At 33.4% G+C, this 24,746-nt stretch overlaps 1 protein-coding gene across 2 annotated transcripts in view; it reads left to right on the top strand.

Annotated features, from left to right (window-relative positions):
* Positions 1-24,746, top strand: part of LOC145242977 (protocadherin beta-2-like) — a 217,538-nt gene that overhangs the window by 180,159 nt on the left and 12,633 nt on the right. Inside the window, exon 3 of one of the 2 annotated variants that reach the window (XM_080106088.1) lies at positions 17,539-17,659. The exons of the other annotated variant lie outside the window; for it this stretch is intronic. Coding sequence (XP_079962214.1) covers positions 17,539-17,659 — 121 coding nt within the window. The remainder of the gene's footprint in view (positions 1-17,538; positions 17,660-24,746) is intronic. 2 annotated transcript variants of the gene reach the window in all.

The raw sequence follows: 24,746 nt of genomic DNA, 5'->3' as shown, positions 1-24,746 counted from the left end.
CTTTGTCTGGGTGTCAAATATGCTTAAATATGATAAATATTAATATAATATTTTAATTTGTCCAGATTTCGTATATATTATTATAGAGTCGTGATTTCAAAAATAAAAAGTATTTGGATACTATCAGCTGGAATCAAAAACTGTAGCATTCAAAGCTGGTGACGTTACCACTTTACCAACGTAACACGCATATGAACTGATTAAAAATAAACTAAGATGAATGTACAAAATGTATAACGATTTTTTTTAATTTTTACCCATTTTTGCTCCCCTAAAATCTAATTTAATCGGCTAAAGACCATTAAAATCTAATTTAATCGGCTAAAGACCATTAAAAACTATTTTAATCGGCTAAAGACCATTAAAAACTATTTTAATCGGCTAAAGACCATTAAAAACTATTTTAATCGGCTAAAGACCATTAGAATCTAATTTAATCGGCTAAAGACCATTAAAATCTAATTAAATCGGCTAAAGACCCATAAAAAACGGTCCGCAAAAAATTCAATCATTTGAGGCCTCTGGTGCTGCTTTTAATTTCGGAAGATATAGAGTTTGAAAATATGGAAACAGACAGACAGAGCTATAGCTGTTTATATATTAGATTATATTATCTTTTAATGGTATGGGTAGTATAGTATCGATTCCGTTGTCATTCCTTCCAGGAATTACCTCCTCCTTTTTAAGGGCGTGGAACAATCCTCTCAATTATTACATTCTCCTTTGGGGATGTAGCAAGGTAATATCTGTTTTGGTATCATAAGATCATCTTCTCAGGGACTACCTCTTTGTAGGGGTTGAGGTTAGGGTCAAGATTAAGATTAGGTTTAGGTTTTGATACCATACGCACAGGCATTACCTCTTCCATTTATAGGGTCGATTCTCCAGGTATTTCCTTCTTAATAAAAAAGTAGCACCTGGGAGAATCGACTGTATAATATATGATAATATCCTTCCATAATTACTTTCTCCATTTGACTGGGGAGGAGGAGAATATTGTACTACGATATTATCTTTCCAGGCACTAACTCCACCTTGAACTGGGGGTGGGATCGTTCGTTATGACACTATAATTTCAGTCATTACCTCCTTTAAAGGTCATTATTGAATATTTTCGTTGTGCATAATATCAACCTCCCAGGTTAGCAAAAACATGTGACCAGAGGTAACATATTTGTATATATTTTTTTAAAGATGGCGAACTTTAAATTGACAACTCTATTTTCTTTAATTATAGATTTGGCAGCTATCGGTTATTTTGAGTTCAGCTTTGTTTGGCAACATCTCATGAAGAGACTGACACCCGAGCAGTCTTTTCAAACTGCAAATGATACAATTTACTGAAAGAAACATTTGATGAACGAATATTTTTTTTTTTTTTTTTTTTTTTTATTACATTTTCACCCCAAACAAGGCAAATTGCCACTTTGGTGTAGGGGGCTACTATCAGGGGCAACAACTACTGGGGTACTATGTAGGGATTTGGGCAGCAAGGTGTCGGTTCACGTTACACTTGAACTTCTGCACGTTAGTACTGTTGGGGAAGCAGGGACCTGGAATGGAATTCCAGAGTCTAGCGGTTCTGGGGAAGAAACTATTGGAGTAGAAAGATCTTTTACATCTAGGGATCTCTACAGTGTGAGGGTGGGATTTAGCAGCCTGTCGGGTTTGTCGAGGGTGCACACGTCGTGGGGGCACAAGTGATTGCAGTTCGTCAGAGCATTCACCACTAAAATACTTGTAGAAAAGGCAGAAAAGGCAAAATAGACTTATTCATTGGCAACCTTATTCGTGTGATTGAATTCCATTGGATTATTTATATAAAATCCCATATCTACGCTGATAAATAAGACACAATAGAGCACCTGGAGGAAAAAAATTCGATGCTTTATTACCGAAATACAGCCTAATTTTATTTGTAAATTTTGTGAAAATTGAACCTCTAGATTATGCCATATATGTAAGAGCTGTGGTGGCCACATGCCCAAAATTGTATTGAAATTAAATAAAGGCAAAATATTAATCTTTGGAATAAACCACATATTTGTATGATAAAAAATATTTGTCTGTGATTTATTTTAATTTAAAGTTCGCCGCCTCTAAAAAGGAACACCTTTTACATAAACGATTTTGGTGGATTTCTTGTGTCTTTTGACTGAGTTAATTTTTTACTCTCTGCTATTGAGGTGAAGGTACCCAGCTTGTAGTCAGCTCTGTGTTGCTCCCACCTATACTGGTATAGACATGTTAAATGAAGCTCTGGTTCAATAACTAGATGTACAGACGTCTCAGTTGAGAATAATCGGAGAAGACTTGGAGTAACTCAATCAAAAATGACCTCAAGCAATGGAAAATCGAAAACCTTGTAAATGCTAGCATTTCATGGGCAAGATCACTTCAGTCCATCTTGGCGCATCTGATATAGAAAAGACAGACTAATCAAGAAAGAAAGAAAGATGAAGAATATATACGTGTATATATTAGTGTTGGGACGATTAATCAGAATCGGGAATTGGAAAAATCGGCAGATTTTGGGGGTATCGGAATCGGACAAATTGATGCCTATTTTCCGATGCCAAAACGATTCTTTTGTCTTTTTTTTATTTGATTTTGTTTAAAGCAAAAATCTTCCATTGCTGGTAATAATGATAAAATAATAAATATTTATTGATTTTAAACTACCAGTAAAAATTGAAATCGATAGATCATCGTCCACAAATGTATTTTGACGTTTAGGAAACCATCTGCAGATTTAACGTGTGTTTTTACGAAAATCAGGGTAAAATAACTGCTGTATAGTTAAATATTTAGAGGTTTAAAAAAATCGGAATCGGTAATTGTATTAGAATCGGGAATAATATTGGAATTGTCCTATCACAAATTAATACATATATATGTGAGAGAAATCACAGATTAGAAATCAAGTGAATAATCCTATTAAAAGAAAATAAAAAGGGGGGAAAATTGCGAGCGCAAAAAAAAAAAAAAAGTCGTAGTAAGCAGACAGGCTCGAACCCGCAACGTGAATGAGGAAAAAAAAGTGAAAAAAAACAAAAAAAAAACGTGACGCGTTTGCTGTTGAGCGAATCACCAAACCGGAAGTAACGTAGATTTAAATTAAGGCTAGGCAATCGAAAAGAGGCGGTGACTTTTGAAAATATCAGCGAAAAAAGCGACCCGATACCGATCTTGTGAAATTACGTGACAATCAAAATAATTAAATAATAAAAATAAACATCTTATTAAGAGGTTCAGAGCTTGGAGCAGGAATGCTCAGGGATCCTCATTGATGTTTTTTAATGAAAAATGCTCTAGACAAGGCGTGAAGCCACTTTATGTAAAGAGTTAACAAGAACAAATAATAATTATCACAAACATTAGACATGCCTATTATATATATATATATATATATATATATATATATATATATATATATATATATATATATCGAGTATATTTAGGCAGCATTTTTTCATTTAAACAAACATTGCTAAAAAAAAAAAGAGAGAGCTTTTGTTTAGTTATACATTTCTTTTATTTTTTCAATTTTTCTAATGATTTTTTTTTTTTTTTTTACATAGATTAAAGGTTTTAATAAATGTTCCATAATTAGTTGGGTTTTTTTGGGGGGTTTTTCGAAGCATGTCACGATTTTGTTGCTTTCGTCTTTCGTCAAGACATCGTCAAGAGAATGTGTAAGATTTGGTTGTGTTGACGGGCGAATATTAATCTATATATAAGATCTGTTATTGTTTTATAAGTGATATATAAGCCGTTTTTGGACTGCTATTTTCTGTATTAAATTTTTCGCTTTCCTAAGCAGTAAAGAGTCAGGGTTACTTCCCCTTTGTTTACGGTTTTAAATTATAATGGAACGTATTTTTACAGTTTTATTATTATTTTTATTTATTAAAAATAACAAGTTTTACATTTAAAGTGATAAAAAAATCGTGCATAAAATCTCAGCAGGTGTCGTAACTCATTGGTAAGACGCTAAACTGCTAATAGTGTTGTTGTGAATTCAATCCGTGTTGATGGTTGATCCATGCTGAAGAAGGTGAGACCCAGACACGTGTCCATGGATGAAATTTTATGCATGTAAAAAATAATTAAATAAAAATAATAACAATATGTAAATAAAAATATTTAAATATTTAAGAAAAATAATGATAGAATTTAAGTGTGGGTCTGATCTCATCCCTGCTATAATCAAGAAATGCCCAGCTGAGCTAGCCCCATACTTTCCAAACTCTACAACAAATGCCTTGCTGAATTTTGCTTCCCTAATAGCTGGAAGAAGACCTCTGTGGTACTAGTGTACAAGAATTCTGGTGAAAGGACTGACCCTCTCAATTATCACCCTATCAGTTTCCTCCTTCTCTTTGCTAATCAATCAAAATCTTAATCAATCAAGCACTAGCCCACCACCTCACAAAAGCTACCCTTCTCTCTGACAAGCGGTACGGATTTAGGCAATGTCGTTCTACTGCAGATATTTTAACAGTGATCTCTGAACACATATACTATGCACTGGATAAGGCAGGTAAAGCTAGGATTGTAGCCCTTGATGTATCCAAAGCCTTTGACAAAGTTTGGCATGAAGGGCTCTTAAGAAAATTAAATCATACGTTATAACTGAACGCATACTAAATATTATTAGATCCGTCTTAGACAATAGGACCGTCCAGATTGTCATTGATGAACGTACATTCAAACAGTATAACATTAATGCGGGAATGCCTCAGGGGTCAATGTCTGGCCCACTGTTATTCATGATATTCATTAACCACTGATAATATTGTGTCCGAGATGGGTATATTTACTGATGATACAATGCTCTATAACATGCATGAGAGAAGAATGGATGTACATAAATCTAAGACAATGGCAGAATTCTTAAAAAATGACCTCCAGACCGTAAATGGATGGTAACATTTAATACTAGTAAGACTAAGCTGCTCTCCTTTAACAATTACAAGAAGCCTCGCCAACCATCAATATCCATGACAACATCCTACCTGAGAATTCTTCCTTCAAACTCTTCGGCTTAACATTCACAGGCAATATGAAGTGGGACAAATACATTAAAGATATTACGAAGACTGCTGCAAAGAATGTGGGCTCCCTCTATTAAGCTAGAAGACAACTGACACTTGAGAGTATACTGTACCACTACAAAGCACCCATTCGCCCATGCATGGAATATTGTTATTACATCTGGGCTTTTGCATCTACCAGTGGTCTTTGAAGACTCTTTTTGGACCCTATCTAAGAGGGAGATACTAGATTTACCGAGATTCACATACGGTACTAATTGAGTTGTCGGTCTTTGAAATTTAACATTCTTAAAAACATGGCACCTCCCGACCCCCTACTTGTTTACTCATCAAATTTGATTTTCATAAAAAACACTACATGAGCAATTTACGTGATTTTTGGAATATTTCAATATGTACATCAGAAAGATGTATTTGTATTTGCTGCATTTTGATTTTTTATTAAGTGTGATTTTTAATAAGCACCAAATTTTAATGATGAAAACATTTGAAAATTGTGTGATTTTTTTAGAGAAAAGAAGGGAGTGGGCAAATTCTTTAATCTCTCGGTTTATTTTTGTATTTCTTTATTTATTCTTTTGTAAAATTAATGATGATTAAAAAGAAGTTGACAGTATAAACTGTTGGTAACAAAGAAAATGGCGATACAAAATGTTAGTAAAAAATGCAGTACAAAATTAATAGTATAAAAAATGACGGTACAAAAGTTTGTTAAAAAATGGCGGTACAAAATGTTTGTTAAAAATGACAGTACAAAATGTTTATTAAAAAATGACGGTACAAAAATTTGTAAAAAAATGGCGGTAAAAAATGTTTGCTAAAAAATGGCGGTAAAGCTGTTTATTAAAAATGGCGGTAAAAATGTTCATTAAAAATGGCGGTAAAAAATGTTTATTAAAAATGGCGATAAAAATGTTAGTGAAAAATGACGGTATAAAATGTTTATTAAAAAATAACGGTACAAAATGTTTGTTAAAAAATGTCGGTACAAAATGTTAATAAAAATGACAGTTAAAAAGTTAGTTAAAAAATGACGGTGCAAAATGTTTGTTAAAAATGGCGGTACAAAATGTTTGTTAAAAATGGCGGTACAAAATGTTTGTTAAAAATGGCGGTACAAAATGTTTGTTAAAAATGGCGGTACAAAATGTTTGTTAAAAATGGCGGTACAAAATGTTTGTTAAAAAATGGCGGTACAAAAGGTTTGTTAAAAAATGGCGGTACAAAAGGTTTGTTAAAAAATGGCGGTACAAAAGGTTTGTTAAAAAATGACGGTACAAAAGGTTTGGTAAAAAATAGCGGTTTAAAATCTTAGTGAAAAAATGCAGATTAAAAATGTTAGTTAAAAAAATGGCGGTACAAAATGTTTGTTAAAATTAACGGTAAAAACTGTTAGTTAAAAAACTACGGTACAAAATGTTTGTAAAAAAATGGCGGTACCAAATTTTAGTACAAAATATGAGATACAAAATCTTAGTAAAAAACGACGATATAAACTGTTAGTAAAAAAATGGCGATGCAACATATTAAGAAAATGTCGGTACAAAATGGTAAGAAAGAACATGGTACTACGAAATGTGTGTAAAAGAAAAAAGAAAATGGCGGTAGAAAATCTTAATAAAAAAATAATGGTACAAAATATTGGCAGGAAAAATGGTGGAGGCAATGATTCACGGTTTCATAAAAAAAATGCTTGAAATTACACTGCTTTTCTTCAATGCTTTTGAAGCAATTACACCAATTATATGGACAAAAGAGAAAAATCTGATTCTTTAGCCAAACTATTTCAAATTATTTCGGCATAAGATTAAATAATCTTTCTAGAACTTTGGCATTTCTTATTAGGTTTTGAGCTTAATCGCCCTGTCATCTTCTCTGGGGAAGCAAGAAAAAAGAGAAAACCTTCTTGGCTTTGTTTGGCCTTCTATTCTAACTTTGAGGTAATCTTCTCTGTGTCTATTGTTCACAGACTTTAATGGCTCGATGGTAATTTCTGTCTTTTTCGTTTTATACTATGCAATCTTTTGATGACTCCGGGGGTAATTCGATACGAAGCATTGCTGGAAATGCTTTGATGAATTTGAAATAATATTTGAAACAAGAAATGGTGAAATATCGAGAAGGATAACTTATTTGATTTGACCGTTTTATTCAATTTATACAAAAATATGCTAACACAATTTTGTGTTTATACTTACGTTATCACCCTTCACCCTTTTATTTATTTTAAGATATGATTGCCCGAACAATGAAGATGCAATATCAAAAGCACATATATATATATTTTTTTATTTCATCTGATAACATTGTTGTGTCAAATTAAAATATACTTTCTTGTCCTTTGATTATCTGTTCTGTCCAAGGTATGTGTTCATACGGTGGAAATATGTTACAAAATCTTATAAGGGTTTTGGAAATCGACCTCCCATAATCTATATATCTATAAAAATGAAATTGTCTCTGTGTGTGTACATTTCCCTATAAAATTACTCTGTCAATTTTCAGTCTACAGACTTGAGATTTGACATAAGGGCTATTGAGATTTGGGAAAACCTTTTGAATCGGTTTTCGGCCAGAAATTTAGCTGTCAAGGGAACAAAGTTCAACGATTTGACCTTGGAAAACTCTACCAAACTCTTTTGCCAATTTTAGGTCTAAACACTTGAAATTTTAGATGTAGGTTACTTGGACATGTATCAAACTTTTTAAGTTGATTTGAGTCCAAAACAATAAATATGTTAAGGGATTAAAATCGGGGTCAAAATTTTTAAAAAATGACCTCTGTGGTCTTTACCAAATTACTCACCCAATTTTTGGTTTAAACATTTGAAATTTTACATAAAATGTATTCAGACATAGCGCAAACTTTTTAATCGGATTTTGGTCGAAAATTTGGATGTGAAGGTGTCAAAGTTCAAAAGATTTGACTCTTGCGGTCTCCAGCAAACTATTCAGCCAATTTCTATATATTAGTTTCTGAGTATTTATTAATTTATCTCATTTGGATCAGTTCTATATTTCATATTATAATATATATAGAATATATAATTCTACGCATCGTCTGAAACATATTGTGGCGCAACTATATAACAGAGAAAATGAATATATGCAATTGTTAAACGGATACTTTTGTCACTGATTGAATATGTATTCCGGCATAACGAACCTGCCGGAAAAGTTTTCGTCTGGTTCCCAGAGGCGAAGTGACAATCAAGACTCTCTGGACAAAGACAAGGGCCTCTCGGGATGGAAACAGAATCACGGCGTACGAACATGCTGAATGACTCATACAAATCAAGAATTTCCAATGTCACAATCTAGCCTAAAGAGTTCCTAACATTTCTGTGTAACTCACTTGCTATAAATCTGTTATATACTACTGTTATGTTCTGTTTATGTACGAAGTACAGATTAAATAAATACTGAAGTAAACAATACATACGTAATATCATTCAAACACGCTAGTGTTTATGGAATATATGGTTAAGTGTCAGTTTTAGTCATTTAGAACGACTTTAAAGCGTCACTGTTCACTCATTTGCCGACAAAATTTCAAAAAATTATTGCAGTTTATACATCACCTTCTCAACTATATTGTGAAAAACAAAAATCAATTTTCGTTCAGTGAAACAAAAGTTATGATGAATTTACTGTTGTTCAAAATCGTAAAAAACGTAAGAAGGTGAGCGACGTTTTTATGACTAGTTTCCATAGCAACCACGTCGCTTTAGCGACTACTGCTGCTACCAATTTATCGCTCTCAGATAAAGAGATGTAACAAGTGAAACAGAAAGAATGAAAGGGAGATAATTGGGGGATTTTATTGAAAGCAGACGAGTGCCGTACATTGTTATTACATATGTGAATGTTATGTTTATGGGGGGCAAAAAAAAAAAATAAGACTGAAATTAAACAAAGAACAAGTGAATTTACTGGAAGCCTGGAAAAATCATGGATTACAATAGAAAAATGCGAGCATGAAAAGTAATATGGTTAAGCTTAAACATGGAAAAGTAAAGAACTGGTTGTTAAAACTCGAAAAGAAAAGGACAAGATATTCTAGTAAAAAATATAATAAATTTATAACTTAAAATATTGCAGCATTTACAGGAGGTATAATGCGTTATTTCACATTCAATGCTGCTAAGACTAAGCTTGTTTCCTTCAATAACTACAAGAAACCTTCTCTACCACCAATAGCAATGGCCAAGAACACATTGCCTGAAAATACTTCTTTTAAACTCATCGGCCTAATGTTTACAGGGAATATGAACTGGAATAGATACATTGAGAGCATTGCCAAGGCTGCTGCAAGGAAGGTTGGCTCCCTCTACCATGCTAGAAAACTACTTACGCCTGACAGTATCCTGTACCTCTATAAGGCCACCATTCGCCCATGTATGGAGTACTGTTGTCACATCTGGGCTGGTGCATCTGCTGCTTGTCTCTCGCTCCTGGACAGGGTTCAAAAGAGAGTCGCCAACCTGATAGGTCCTGAACTGTCATCTAGGCTTCAGCCTCTGTCCCATCAACGAGATGTTGCATCCCTCTGCCTGTTCTACAAATACTTTAATGGTGAATGCTCTGACGAACTGCAAACACTTGTACCTCCCCGACGTAACTACCCCCGACAAGCTACTAAGTTTCATCCCTTTACAGTAGAGATCCCTAGGTGCAAGAAAGCCTTTTACTCCAATAGTTTCTTCCCCAGAACTGCTGGCCTTTGGAACTCCCTTCCAGGATTCTGCTTTCCCAACTGTACTGATATGCAGAAGTTCAAGTGTAATGTGTACAAACATCTTTCTACTCATCTCCACTCATAATGACCCTGCTAATTAAGTCCCTGATAGTAGCCCCCTGCTTCAAAGTGGCACTGTGCCTTGTTTGAGGTGAAAATTGAATTAAAAAAATAAAATAAAATAATTATATATATATATATATATATATATATATATATATATATATATATATATATATATATATATGCTTGAAAATACCATAAGGTTGAAATAAATTATTGCATCGACAATTATGTAATTTCCGTGTTATATTTTTATGTTATTGCTCTGTTTACCACATTGAGCTCTCATACCCGGATTTCCTCCGGGAATTATTCCATTATAACACTATATATATATATATATATAAAGTTGAATATTTTATTGCTCTGACATTGATAGTAAAATCCTACTATTGTGCCTTGTTTGGGGTGAAAATTGAATAAAATAAAATTTAAAAAAACAAAAAAAAAACATTACATTATCTATCGGATACATTGTGCGTTAGAGCAGTATTTCAGACATGTCACTGGCCAATTTACCTTATTTCTTTGGAATCTGGAGCCTATTGAAATCATTTTTATACCTTTATGTCTAACACAATCAAAGTACCAAAGTTTAGAGGGATGGAAAAGCTTCTAGACGTGGCACGTCTTTCTATTATTTTTATATTATTCATATTTTATTTATATATTATTTATATTTATCGTTAAAATTTTCGATACTGACTTTAACAGAAGCGTTAACTCAGAAGTTTAATAAAAACCGTTTTTGCATTGCTTTATTTCAGCTATGAGATAAACAATTTTATTCGATTAAAATAAATAGTAAACTGTTTATTTCTTAAAATTACTTGTATAGCATAATAGTAGATACATGATTTTCTTTTAATAACTGTTTACAATGTTCTTATCGTGAAATAACGCAAGAAGTTAATTATTAATTTTGAAAAATCGATTTTCAATAACATAAGTGGCTGCTTATTAATCTTAAACAACGGATTTTCTGAGGGAGGAAATTTCTCATTGTCAATTTCACTAATACATCCCAAAGATCTTTTAATAAAACTAAATTGGTCTTTCATTAATAACTGCATAATTGGTCCTAGTCTGGGTATTGGTTATTTATGGTGTTGAGAAAACTTGAAGCACTTACCTGCGACTCTCAGGAAGAGTGGCAGCAAAAACCTTTTGTGTGGGTGATGACTCTTTTTATATTGGTAGTTGTTACGTTTAACTTATTTGATTGGCTAACTGGATTATAAGAGGGATGGAGTGAACTGAATTTTGGTTGTGATTTCAGTTTGGGATTGGAGTTGAAGGAAATTGAATCGTTACCCTTATTACCAGACCGACAAGGTTCTACAATTTTTAACTAGTCACAGGTCGCAACAAACCATTGTTGCAAAATCCTTGTTAACCTCTACCTTTCAGTGGAGAAAGTTTCCACAATGGAAAGCAAATAAAGGCTCCAAAGAATATAGCGAACACCAACATTTATATAAAAAGATTGCAATACATAATTTGATATTTTAATAAATGTATTGTGTTCTTTTCGTTTTTTGTTGTTGTTTTTTTTAAAGAAGTGCAATATTTTCTGTTTATTTTATTTAACGGTTACATTATTCTTTTTTTTTTCTTTTTATTCACATGTTTTTGCACTTAACATTTGAAGACGCCGTGTGTGTTATGAAAAATTGTACTTTTGAAAAAAATATTTTAAACTTGTTCATTCCATTGGATCGGCCATCAGCGATTACTTCACTTCAAAATAATATTGAAGGGTATGCTTTCTCCGTTGAGGCGCTTTATATTATTGGTTTAATAAGGATTTGTGAATCTTTTGCTGTCTTTGAATTCCTTTTTTTTTTTTACTTGGAACTCACCACTTATCAAGACCCGAAGACTAGAGGATAAGGGTTAATGAATGTAAGGTCCTAATATAGCAACAGTGCTTGTTTACAATAAAAAAATTTGGTGAAAGTGCACCGGGGAACCATCCGAAGACGATCAATGTGCACTGGTTGTCCAACTTGCAAAGGGTGTTTATTTCGAAAGCCGTTATTAACATGAGGAGGTTGGGGGGAGTGTTTATTACGAAAGGCGTTTTCTTATTTTCAATATCCTCCGTAATCAACTTCTTAAAGGTAAGTCTTCGGGTGGTCTCCCAGTGCATTTCCACTAAAAATTTTCAAGAAAAATCTTTAGAAATCTTTATGGTGTACGTACCTGTCACCGCACGAAAATGTAATATTCCAAAAATCACGTAAATCGATGAAGTATCTTTCTTTTTTTTTTCTTTTTTTTTTTAAGAAACTCTAATTTTATGACACATTTTATCGAAGCATTTGTGCGCCATCTTGATTACAAATGATAGGCAGCTGGAGGCACCTATCGGCTAAACAAGGGCAGACAATCGACTTTTTACCCTCGAGAAAAAATAATTTAAAATTAGCACTTGTATAGGTTTTTGAGGGCGCTGAAAAGGAAAAGAATGTTTACAATTCCGGCAAACGAGTAATTTCCAAGATATGAAGAAATGTTAGTTTTAAAAAAGTAGAGGATCACTTTTCTAAAATTATTTAACGTAATATGAGCACCCACTTTATGGCCACGTGTTTCGGTGAGGTGGTGGGGGGTGTCAACGTAAAATGAACCCAATTTAACGTAAAATGAGCACCCACACGTTATTATTTTGTATTGTAAAAAAACAGTATTTTCGAAATTCTTAAATAGAACGTCGAAAACAAAAAGGGTTTTGCTATTTTTTTTCGAAGTCGATTGTCTACCCCGCCCCCGCCCCACAATGTGAACACAGAATTTTTGTTAGTAGGGTGAGGGGTCAACGTTTGAGTGCTCATTTTTTATCTCCTACTTTTTAACAAAGTCATTTAAATGATAAATATTAGTTTTCTGGGTCTATTTAAAAGATAATTAGTAAAGTCCTAAGATATTGAATTAAATAATAATAAAAAAAACATCTTGTTTGTACAAAAAATAGCTTAATTAGACCAAAAACCAAGTGATTTTGCCGTTCACAAAAGCGCAACAAACTAAAGTTTTGTAAACACAGAATATACGGAATCCCAAATTTCAGCCAGTCGAAAGACTGTGAAAATGACGTCATGTAATTAAAAGGGAGGAAGGATGGTGCTAGTTTTCTTTTTTTTCCCAGACGTGCATCCGTACATTCCTATTCTGAACGTTTGTATAATTTTTAACATTTTTTTAATTCAATTATATTTCTATGTTCCTGTTTTTAAATTAATTTGTATTTTAATTATTGTTCAATAAAATATAAAAAATTATGTTACGCCGGAAGTTTCACCTTCATTTAAGCAAAGAAAATATTAAAATCTTACATACAAAAATTATATTGACTTCATTAATACGGATTTTAGAGGCTTTTATCGTAATGCTCCTGTAAAAATTAAATTATTTTTTTTTTAATTGTTATATTTTACGATGCTTTATTTTCATAAAAAAGCAAAAACAAATTAAATCATTTTTGTTTTGCTAATGAAAACCATAACTTTAGTAAAGGTATTTTTTGTTTAAGCAAAATAATACATTTCCACTAAGTAATGGATTCATTATATTCCGTGATCATTATTTGATAAATAGTGAAATTTGTTAATTTCCTGATTTTTTAGTGAATTTTTAAGTAAAGGGAGGGGTCAAAATGTTTATTCATTTTGAGTATCGGCATTCATTTTGCACGCACCTAATTTATGAGGATGGCTCAACAAGAACTTGTTTACATTGGAGTTGAAGGTTACCATGTTGTATTCAACCGATTCAATGTTCTAAAGGCGAACATGCGTTTTATTTCACGCTTCCCGTATCCAGAGATGTTGTGGAGACCTACTTACAAATTAACTCTTCCATGACTTGTAAATACTACAATTTTATTTTTAAATTACAATTAATTACAATTTCACCCCAAACAAGGCACATTGCCATTTTGATGTAGGGCGGCTACTATCAGGGACATAAGCTACAGGCGTACTATGTGGGAGTTGGGCAACAAGATTACACTTGAACTTCTGCATGTCAGTAGAGTTGGGGAAGCAGGAACTCGGAAGGGAATTCCAAAGTCCAGCGGTTCTGGGGAAGAAACTACTGAAGTAGAAGGCTCTCTTACATCTCGGGATCTCAACTGTGAAGGGGTGGGATTTTGCTGTTTGTCGAGTTTGTCGGGGGTATTTATGTCGAGGGGGGACAATTGCTTACAGTTCGTCAGAGCAGTCACCATCAAAATACTTGTAGAACAGGCAGAGGGATGCTACATTTCGTCGATGGGACAGAGGATGAAGTTTAGATGACAGTTCAGGACCTATCAGGTTGGCGACTTTCTTTTGAACCTTGTCTAGGAGTGAGATACTAGTAGCAGATACATCAGCCCACATATGACAACAATACTCCATACATGGGTGAATGGTGCCCTTATAGAGGTACAGGATACTTTCGGGCGTTAGTAGCTTTCTAGCATGGTACAGAGAACCTACCTTCTCTGCAGCAGTCCCGGCAATGCTCTCAATGCAATTTTTCCAACTCATGTTTCCTGTGAACGTTAGGCCAAGGAGTTTAAAAGATGTACTTTCAGATAAAGATACAATATTTGACCTGATATCCGCGTCCGTGTTATTTTTCCTTAACCATCGACAATAATAAGCGGTCAGACCCATTTTTTTTATTTTTTGCAAACTAACTCTAATCCTCGCTGCAGAGTTTTGTCTAATCAGTTTCTCTTGGCCGGCCAAGCTTCCTGCGATTCAAGACAGCCATGCTTCTGCAAGAGTTTATCCAGGAAAATATTTTAACCTTGTTCATTTCTTGGATGGGCAACGGCGATTTTTACACTTTATTGTTGGGTACAATTATTGTTTGTTGTATTTGTTTATTGTTATTTTTATTATTGCTTAAAAAGATAAATAATGAAAATAGATGTTTCAATAAATACATTTTTTTATATTAAAAAGATAAAAAATGAAAATAGATATTTCAATAAATACATTTTTTTTATTAAAAAGATAAAAAAATTAAAATAGATATTTCAATAAATAATTTTTTTTTGCTTCAAAAGATAAAAAATGAAAATAGATATTTCAATAAATGTCTTATTTTTTTGCTTAAAAGATAAAACATGAAAATAGATATTTCAATAAATGAATTATTTTTTTGCTTAAAAGATAAAACATGAAAATAGATATTTCAATAAATAATTTTTTTGCTTAAGAAAATAAAAAATTAAAATAGATATTTCAATAAATAATTTTTTTTTGTTTCAAAGGATAAAAAATGAAAATAGATATTTCAATAAATGTATTATTTTTTTGCTTAAAAGATAAAAAATGAAAATAGATATTTCAATAAATACATCTTTTTTTGCTCAAAAGATAAAACATGAAAATAGATATTTCAATAAATGAATTTTTTTTTGCTTAAAAGATAAAAAATGAAAATAGATATTTCAATAAATACATTTTTTTAATGAAGTAAATTATTTTAAACCGTTTTGTTCCTTTAATCGGACAGCAACAATAATTACTGTGGTTTCATAACAATATCGTGGGGCACGATCTTAATTTTTCCTTGACACATGCAACAACGACTCATATAGTTTTTACAAAAAAGAAGCTATTGCTTTATTTTGTATAATATAAAATTGATACAGAAATGATATAAACAGAATTAGAATATGAAGTTGAGTGTTGGGAGCTGGTGTTTATTGGATTCCTTATTTCTCCCGAGTATCGCCAGGAAAGGTTGGCTAGTTGAGCCGAGTCTAAAAATACTAATATCACACGAATAAATATAATGCAAAACTAATTTAATACAAAAATGAAGTTCACTAAATACAACTGTTCTTAGGACAACCCTTATTCTGAGCAAATGTTGTACTGTCAGCACAACTTCTTGTTCATGTACTCCTAACTCCAACACCCAAGCTCAGCTAAACCACTATCTTGTCAAAGGAAACTACAACAACAACATCAGCCAAGAGAAGATCACTCCAAACAGACTTTCTTTTATATATAAACTAGCCTGCGTGCCCGGCTTTGCATGGGTGTTTGGAGATGTGTGTTGAGCAAAAACAAAAAAAAAGTGGTAGTAGGTTAGCAGGCTCAAACCCGTACTGCAAAGAAGGAAAAAAACGTAAAAACACGTGATTTTTTTGCTGTTGCACCTATCGTCAAACCGGAAGTGATGTTGGTTTAAATTAAGGCTAGACAATCGAAAAGAGGCGGTGACTTTTGAAAATATCGGCGAAAAAGCGACCCCTCCCTGTAGAAAAATGCCAAGTTGAAGGGTGAAAATATTAATGTTTTGGGCCAATTTTTCGATATTTGTCATCCAAAGGGTCAGTCTTCAAAACGATACCTATCTCATGAAAATCCGTCGCCTCTGTCAAAAGTTTTAGGCATACATACATACATACATACATACATACATACATACATACATACATACATACATACATTTAAACAGACAGGTGATATAGATAAGGGAAGATAACTCAACAGTCTTATTTCAGATTAACTTAATGTTTTATGTTTGGTCAGATTCCACACTGCAGATTCATCTGATCATGATAGCTCACGAACAAACCAAATTGTAATAGCATTTTCTTTTTTAGTTTGGTATTATTATTTGTACTAGTGGGATCTGTGGAAATTCCACGGTCATATTCTTCATTTGTTGTGCATTCTACGAACATCCAGCATGGGTGCAGACTTAATAATATTATTGTATCACTTTTATTCAAACTGAAGCATAGTCATTTTAAGTACTCCAGTTAATGTTCGAAAATATATATCCGATTATGAGATTCTGTCTCCATTTGGCATAAAAGAGACTCAATGGTTAGAGTGCTTGATAATGGTTCGAAAGACTGAGGTTCAATCTTCGGTAGAGTCATACTCACAAGACTAAAAATGCTCAGCATTATAAGGTGAGGATTAAGGGTAAATAGAGTAATCCTGGGAAAGAAGTGGCGCCCTCCCCTACATCTGGATGAAGTAGATAATAAAAAAGGGAGCCTTCAATTCGCCCTTAACTGTGGTTGACCATCCAGTGTAAACCCAAACTCCATGCTATTAGTATACCATTTTTGGAAAGAACTGGGTGTTAATGAAAAAGGGAGCCTTTAGGTCGCCCTCAACTATGGTCGATTATCAGCTACGAACTCAGACCCCACAATATTCGCCCTTAACTGTGGTTGACCATCCAGTGTAAACCCAGACTCCATGCTATTAGTATACCATTTTTGGAAAGACTTAGTGCAAATGAAAAAGGGAGCCTTCAGGTCGCCCTCAACTATAATTGATCACTTTTACTTTTTTTTATTTGATCTCTGCAACCTTTGTATGGGTTTATGATATATTTCCATTCTATTGACGCCTGGTGCAAACACAGACCCCACGATATGATTATACCGTCTTTGGAAAGAACTAGTGCTACTTACCCTGAAGGTAAGAAATTGTTTTTTAGTTTGAGTTTCATATTCGATAAAGTAGTGATATTAGATTACTGTTTTTGCATTTTATCTTTGGGTGACTTATATCTAAAAATAAAAAAGGGGGTAGAAGGTGATAACGTAGGTACGGAAATTAAATTTTCAGACACATATTATTTATTTGTATTTGCATTCATCACATTATTTCCTATTAATATGTTTTTCCTGTATTTGCTTACTCTCAGGAAATAAAAGCTTTATCCGGTGGCAAAGATAATGAACACAAACAGTTTATGAGCCCGGACTGTCACAGTGAAAGAGAGAATGGATGGAGCAGAGAAAGTTCCGGACATAGCCGAGAAATTGGTAAAGCATTTCAGACTTAGTACTTTCTTTAACCCCCAAAAAAGAATTAATAATAATCATTTTCTCTGTGAATTTCTCCATATATTATCTTGGAATTATAAAGATTTATCAAAATACCAGCTGCATATACCCGGCGTTGCCAGATTGAAACATTGCTAGGCAGAAAGCATAGATACATCAAATATCTTAATTCATAATCCTGTTACGATTTTCCTGAAAGTGGACCACATGTTGAATTTATGGAAGCATAAAACACATCTATCTTCATCTATGAAAATCAAACGAGGAAAAGACTTTCATAGTTTAAAGGGGAAATAACTCTTGTAGCTTAAATAAATAAAGCTTAGTTCCGTTTTTAAAGCGCGACTAATGTTGGCTAATAATAATTCAAAATAAGTTAAATCAAATATAAATTAACTTAAATACAAATTAAATGAATCAACTTTCAATAATATTTCTAAATAGAACAATTAAAACAATTCTATTACTAATAACAATTTATAATATGGAGTTAATTGTTAAAATAGATTTTATTTTAATGTAATATGCAAGTGAGGTGACTTCTTTAATGTAGATTTCCAGTGAATAAATAGTAATAAATAGTATATAGAGAAATCGTGCTGGAATAAAAGAGTGTAAAAGACCGTTTGCAGTTTCATCAATTCATGAGACAGTGTAGCTTTAATTGTGAAAAACAAGCAAACAAACAAGAATGCGACTTTATTATAATAGATTGAATAAATCTCAACCCTATGTCAGTATGATATAAAGTATTAGGGTTATTAGACATACAAACTTGAACTTTAGTAGCAATGATCCTCTACTTATGTAAATTATCGTCAGAGACTAATATTTTTATTTCCTTACATTAGGATCACATATGAATCTTGAAACGTTGCCTACACCGAATTCTATTTAACCTGTGGTTTTAATTAAATTCTTGCAGAAGCAAAAAAGTAAGTGAGATAACTCAGATCTTTACCTTTAGGTTTAAACAAGAATTATCCCCTTACATTTTAAGCTTTTTAGTGTATTATTTAAAATTGTCTCCATTGTAATAATCTTCTTTGCCGGAATAATTGTTTTAAAAAAAAAAAAAAAAATGAAGTGAATTAAACCTTTTAGGGCATTGTTTAAAATTGTCTCCATTATAATAATCTTCTTTGCTGGAATAATTGTTTTCAGAAGAAAAAAAATAAACTGAAGTAAATTAAACTTTTTAGGTCATTATTTAAAATTGTCTCCATGGTAAGAATCTTTTTTGCCGGAATAATTGTTTTCAAAAAAAAAACTGAAGTAAATTAAACTTTTTAGGTCATTATTTAAAATTGTCTCCATGGTAAGAATCTTCTTTGCCGCAATAATTGTTTTCAGAAAGAAACTGAAGTGAATGAAACTTTTCCAGTATAAAGAATATGCTGCTAGTCAGAATCAAACATCAAGTTGTCAGATGTATTGCTATTTAGGTCTAACATGGAAAATCCAACAAGATAACTTTATGTATTAGATTGAGAGGTTCCTAATGCCTCTTATTATTATTGTGAACCATTTTGAATGTGTGAAAGAGTTTCACTCATGATAATCGTTATAGTTTTTCCTATAACAAAATTTTTAAAAAAGGATCAAACTCTCGTAAGACAGATTTTAAAAATCGTAACACTAATGATTAATTCTTTACGATTTATACTCATCTTGCACTTCGGTATCTCTCATCAACCAGACTAGAAGCAAAATCGCACCCTTTCACCGTAGAAGTTCCCAGGTGGCGGAAAACTACCTACTATAATAGCTTTTTTTTTGTCGTCCAGCTTTATACTCAAATAGCTTCTCCGCTTGAACTGCTAAACTTTAGAATTCGCTCCCAGGCCCCTGCTTCCCTGACTGTACTGATATTGAGTAGTTTAAGTGTAATGTGAACAGACATCTTGCTGCCAAACTCCCTACATAGTATCTCATAAAATCTGGTCCCTATTAGTTGCCCCTTACGACCTTGTAGCACTTATCTGAGGTGAATAAACAGTAAAAAAATACAGATGATATAGCCTTCTTATCTATACACTCCTAAGCGAATTCACCAGAAAATACTTGGCACTCTGCTGGCCCATTGTTTCATTTTGTGCATTGGCTTATTTTTGATGAATCTTTTCAGCTATTTGTTTCTTTAAATGTAATGTGAACAAATATCTTGCTACACAACTCCACACTCAGGATGTTCTCAATAAATCTTGCTTCTAACCACACTAGCCCCTTACGTCTCAATGGCTTGTTGAAGTTCACATGGGATTTTTAGTTTTTGGAGTTTGAAACGATTTATATTGGTTAAAATACATTTTCAGTTCACACATTTCAGTAAAAACCGGTTTGCTTTTGAAGAGATGAAGAGAGTGAATCTCAAGCAAAGCAGAAAAAGAAAAAAGGGTAGTAATTAAAAACTTTCACTTTTTTGCGTTCGTCCGAATTACATCTCGATGTGAAAATACAACGAAGAAAAAAGTGAAAAGGAAAGAAGCGGAAAGAGTAAGCCAAACAAATAAATAAAAAAAAAGTGTGGATTATTATGGTTGTTCGTCTCGCCCATCGATTTTTAATCTACCATAAGCTGAAAATAGAATCTGAAAATATTTCTAATGTTTTTTTTTTCATTTCCCGTTATTATTCAGAGTTTATGAGAGTTCTATTTGAAATGCAAACTTTATTTTAATTAGATTTAAAATACAGAATCATTCCATAATATGCAAGCTGCGGAATCATTAATGAAATTTATAATCCATTCTGTAAAAAAAATAATCACAGACGTAGTTGTTAACGAAAAGGTTATGTTAATTGTCCTAACAATAAAAATCCATGAATTGCCAGGGTAAAAAAAAAAAAATAAAGAGAGCTAGAGATAGACCATGTATAACATGGTTTACTTTGTTAATGCTATCTCAAAGCCTATGCCTGCGAATAGAAAAGAGTCTCAAGATGCGACCATAATATAAAAGTCATCTGTTAGAGTTTATAAAACCATGCATCGATTTAAGACCAGTGAAAGATATTGGAAGATATTTGGTTTGAAAATTTGCATGTAGAGGTAGATTTGATATGTTTTTGTCTTTCAAAAATAAAACATTGTCTTTTCTTGTAGGCTGGCAATAGTTCAAGGGAGAGAACTTGAATCTGGTTCAAAGGAAATAACTTTCTGGTATTTCTCAGCTATAACACTCATTAATACCAAATGCTGTATTAAAAAGGGCGCATTTTTTGAAGGTCATCCTTCGGGGTGCTAACTCCTCAATTCCACTCCCGATCCTTATGTCACATTTCTCACCGTGGAAGAAAGATAAATACTCAGGATCATGCATTTCATTTCTGCATTGAAAAATACAAGAGTTTTTCCTAAAGTAAAGCCTTCTTTTTTTTATTTTTAACTCAAAAAGTTGAAGAACTATGAAGACAAGAGTGGTACCATTAAAACGTGCGACCTTTTGTGCTCCAGAATTTATTTTTCTACATAGTCATCAGCATTCTCAATGTACTTTTGCCAGTGGCTGCGAATGGACATCTGGAGTGCACTTTGTCATACAAAGTTTGTACCAAAAGTAAAGCCTCCTAATTTTTAATCGAAAAAGTTGAAGAGCTACGAAGACTGTAGCGGTACTATTAAAACGAGCGACGTTTTGTGCTCCAGAATTTATTTTTCTACATAGTCACCATCATTCTCAATGTACTTTTGCCAGTAATTCAATGATGCATTTCTGCTTTTGACACACGTCCATGACAGGGATTGCTTTTTTAAAGTCTCATGCAGTTAATTTCTGTATTATAAAAGATGAACCTTTCAGGTCATGAATGTATAAGAATTTGAATAAGAATGTATAAGAATTTGCAATCCGATCTGATCCGTTCGGGCGGAATAAAAATAGGAGGTATTACTTTTGGAATGCCGCTCGTAAATTGCAATAGCTCAACTTACAGCAGATGTTTGATAAGAACGTCATGACTGATTACAACCCTCCTCATTGCCACTACCTGATGGTGACTGCAATATTCCATGGCTGCATGTCAATTAAAATAAAAAAGGCTCCCTCAGTCTTTGGCAGACTATGGATACCCACCGTAGGGGTGCCTGCATTTGAAATTTTTATGGCACGAGGTACGCAATCTCCAACCATATCTCTCCTGAGACGACATTGTTAAATAACAGTGGCAAGTGAAGTACATAACGACTGGAAACAAATGCCGAGATAAGCGGAGAACACATACAGCGCCTAGAATTCCCAAATGGTCATCCATCCGATACTAACCAGGCTCAACGTTGCTTAATTTCGGTGATCTAACGAGAACCGGTGTATCAATGCAATTAAGCCGCATGTCAATTAACACAGTGGACAAGCAGATGCTGAATGTGTGGAATAACCTATTTCTCTTGAGCGGATCCCCCAAACAACTACCCCCCCCCGCATTACAAACACATGATATCAAGATGTCCACTATCTTCAATAGTAACAGAATTGCCATTCCAGGATTATTCAAGCGCATCTCCGATCAGTTTACAACTCTGTTCAGGCGGAAAACGTTCCTGCATTCATACATGGCCCAACGGATGGACGAGCTGGGATTTACAGGGGTCGAGTTGAACGTGAGCGATTTGGTCTCTGAATATCAACAATATCAGGACGCCACAGCCGGAGAGACATGGGAATTCGAAGAGGAAAAAAAATGAAGAAAGTGTAAAAGATTAATACAAAAAAGAAAGAAAGAAAGAAAGAAAGAAAATCTAAATGTTTAAGGATGTACTTTCTAAATTACGTACGAAAAAAAAAATCATACTTAAAACAAAAAATTAGATATTGCTTCTGTCTCCATGAAATGTTCTTTTCTTACTTTCCCTTTCGCGTACTTTTTATCGGCCCTTACCCTGCAATCAAAAAAAAAAAAAAACTCAAAAGCAGAAAGCACTGCTGATCGAAGCACGATTATTTGTGTTCTGCTCATATTTATTCGATGTAAATAACAAGTAGTATTAATATCCCAAACAGAACTCGAAGCAACTTTACATGGTTGAACGATAAAGTTGTCGCCCTAAAGAAAACAATCCTACAGCTTTATTTTAAAACGTTTATTGAAAAAAAAAATCAATTCAGTTAGCGTGATTATGTAGTAGAGCTGATATCTATTCAATGTAGCCGCCTTCAGCCTCAATCACCGCCTCAATATGGGTCTGGAACTGAGAGTATGCCTTTTCCACAAGCGCCGGCGGGAACTCGATGAATACTCGACAGCGAGTTCAGGTCGGAAGAGGAGGGGGGGGCAAATGAGAAGGGTACAAAGTCATAGCACCCCTTCTGAAGCCAAGCTTGGGACTCTTTGGACTTGTGAGCTGGCACCGAGTCCTTCTGCTACACCCAGGGTCTGCCATCGGCCACCTGATTGCACTAGGGGACCACTACACTTTTCAGCACATTCAAGTACACTTTGGTGTTGACTTTCAAGCCAACTACGAAGATGTGAGGTGGCACGATGTGGATGTCACCTGAAACAACACCAAACACCATAACAATGGCCGGAAATTTTCTTTTCATCACCCTAGGCTTATCCCTATTATTTGTGATAATCCAGCGATGCATTTTGCCAAACTTAGACTCATTATTTATATCAAAAAATTTAAAACAAGTCAATTACTAATAAGAAATAACTCTACATCCGACGACAATTTACTCCAAACTAGAAATGCTACGTACATTTTTAAATGTCCTATAAGAGAATGTGCTGCAAAAACAGCATGTATATCAGCATGATTAGAACCAGTATAACTCGCCGGATAACATGTCACCCATCTTCCCCAAGCAGTCTCATTTGCCAACACCTTGCAGCAGATGACACCTCCAAAAACGAATTTGGGACAATACTAATTAAAAACACTGCCATTTTAATCGTATAACATAGTGATCTACACTTCCCAATTATATAATATTTTTAAATCATTAAAATCCTTTTTAACGCGTTTTAGACGTTCTGTGAAGCGTCCTCTTCAGAAAGTATTTAAAATGTTTAGAAAATATTCAAGATGTGTTAAAAATGTAAAAGAACATTTTCGTAGTTCATTTGAAATGTTTCCGAGAGATGGAAACATGTGTAAATGATTCTACTTTTCATTCGTATGTTCAATTTTTGTTACTGGTTCATTGGTCTGGACTGTGGTCACTGCTGTCTTATGTTTATCTCTCTCTCTCTCTCTCTCTCTCTCTCTCTCTCTCTCTCTCTCTCTGCTTGTGTTTCTATTTATCTTTGTTTTTTCTTATTTTTTTCCTTTTTTACTCTTACTTGAGTGGAGGTGAGGGGCCCATTGGTACTTGGTCAACTGGGTGCATAGGGTAGGATGTGTGTGTGTGGTGGGGGAAGTGAGTGTGTGTGTGTGTGTGTGTTTTCTTGTATTGGTTTGAAGAATGTATGTTCTGTTTTATAGTATTATATAACTTTATAAATGTTTCCACCTCTCGGAAACATTTCAAATGAACTACGAAAATGTTCTTTTATATTTTTTAACACATCTTGAATATATTCGAAACATTTTAAATACTTTCTGAAGAGGACGCTTCACAGAACGTCTGAAACGCGTTAACGATTTCAGTACATTAAAAACATTATCACAATGATCTAAACATAATTTTCAATGAAAAACCAAAACACGGAATAATAAAATAATGTTAAAAAATACACATTGTTGGTGGCCACCCCCTTATTTAAATATACATCATTCTCTCGAATTTCTTAACCCATTTTATATATATATATATATATATATATATATATATATATATATATATATATATATATATATATTGAAGCACGTCTGATTGAACGCGACTGAATTATTCTTTTTTGATATATTTCCCATTTGCCGAATCGTCTTTTTAATTTCAGCTGGTATATTATATAGAATGGCGCCTAAAGGTTGTTGTTCAATTTAAAAAAATTATGAATACACCAAGGAAAAGAAAAGAAAAAAAGATAACAACAGCAATCGCTCCTTGTGATAATCGAACGCACCGATAGAAAGCGCTTGAGAAGAATGTGGCTGAACAACAACTTTTGGGCGCCATTC

The sequence above is a fragment of the Euprymna scolopes genome, chromosome 21, assembly GCF_053919585.1.
Source record: "Euprymna scolopes isolate OS-2025 chromosome 21, ASM5391958v1, whole genome shotgun sequence".
Lineage (NCBI taxonomy): Eukaryota > Metazoa > Mollusca > Cephalopoda > Sepiida > Sepiolidae > Euprymna > Euprymna scolopes.
This window is presented reverse-complemented; position numbering and strand designations above follow the sequence as displayed.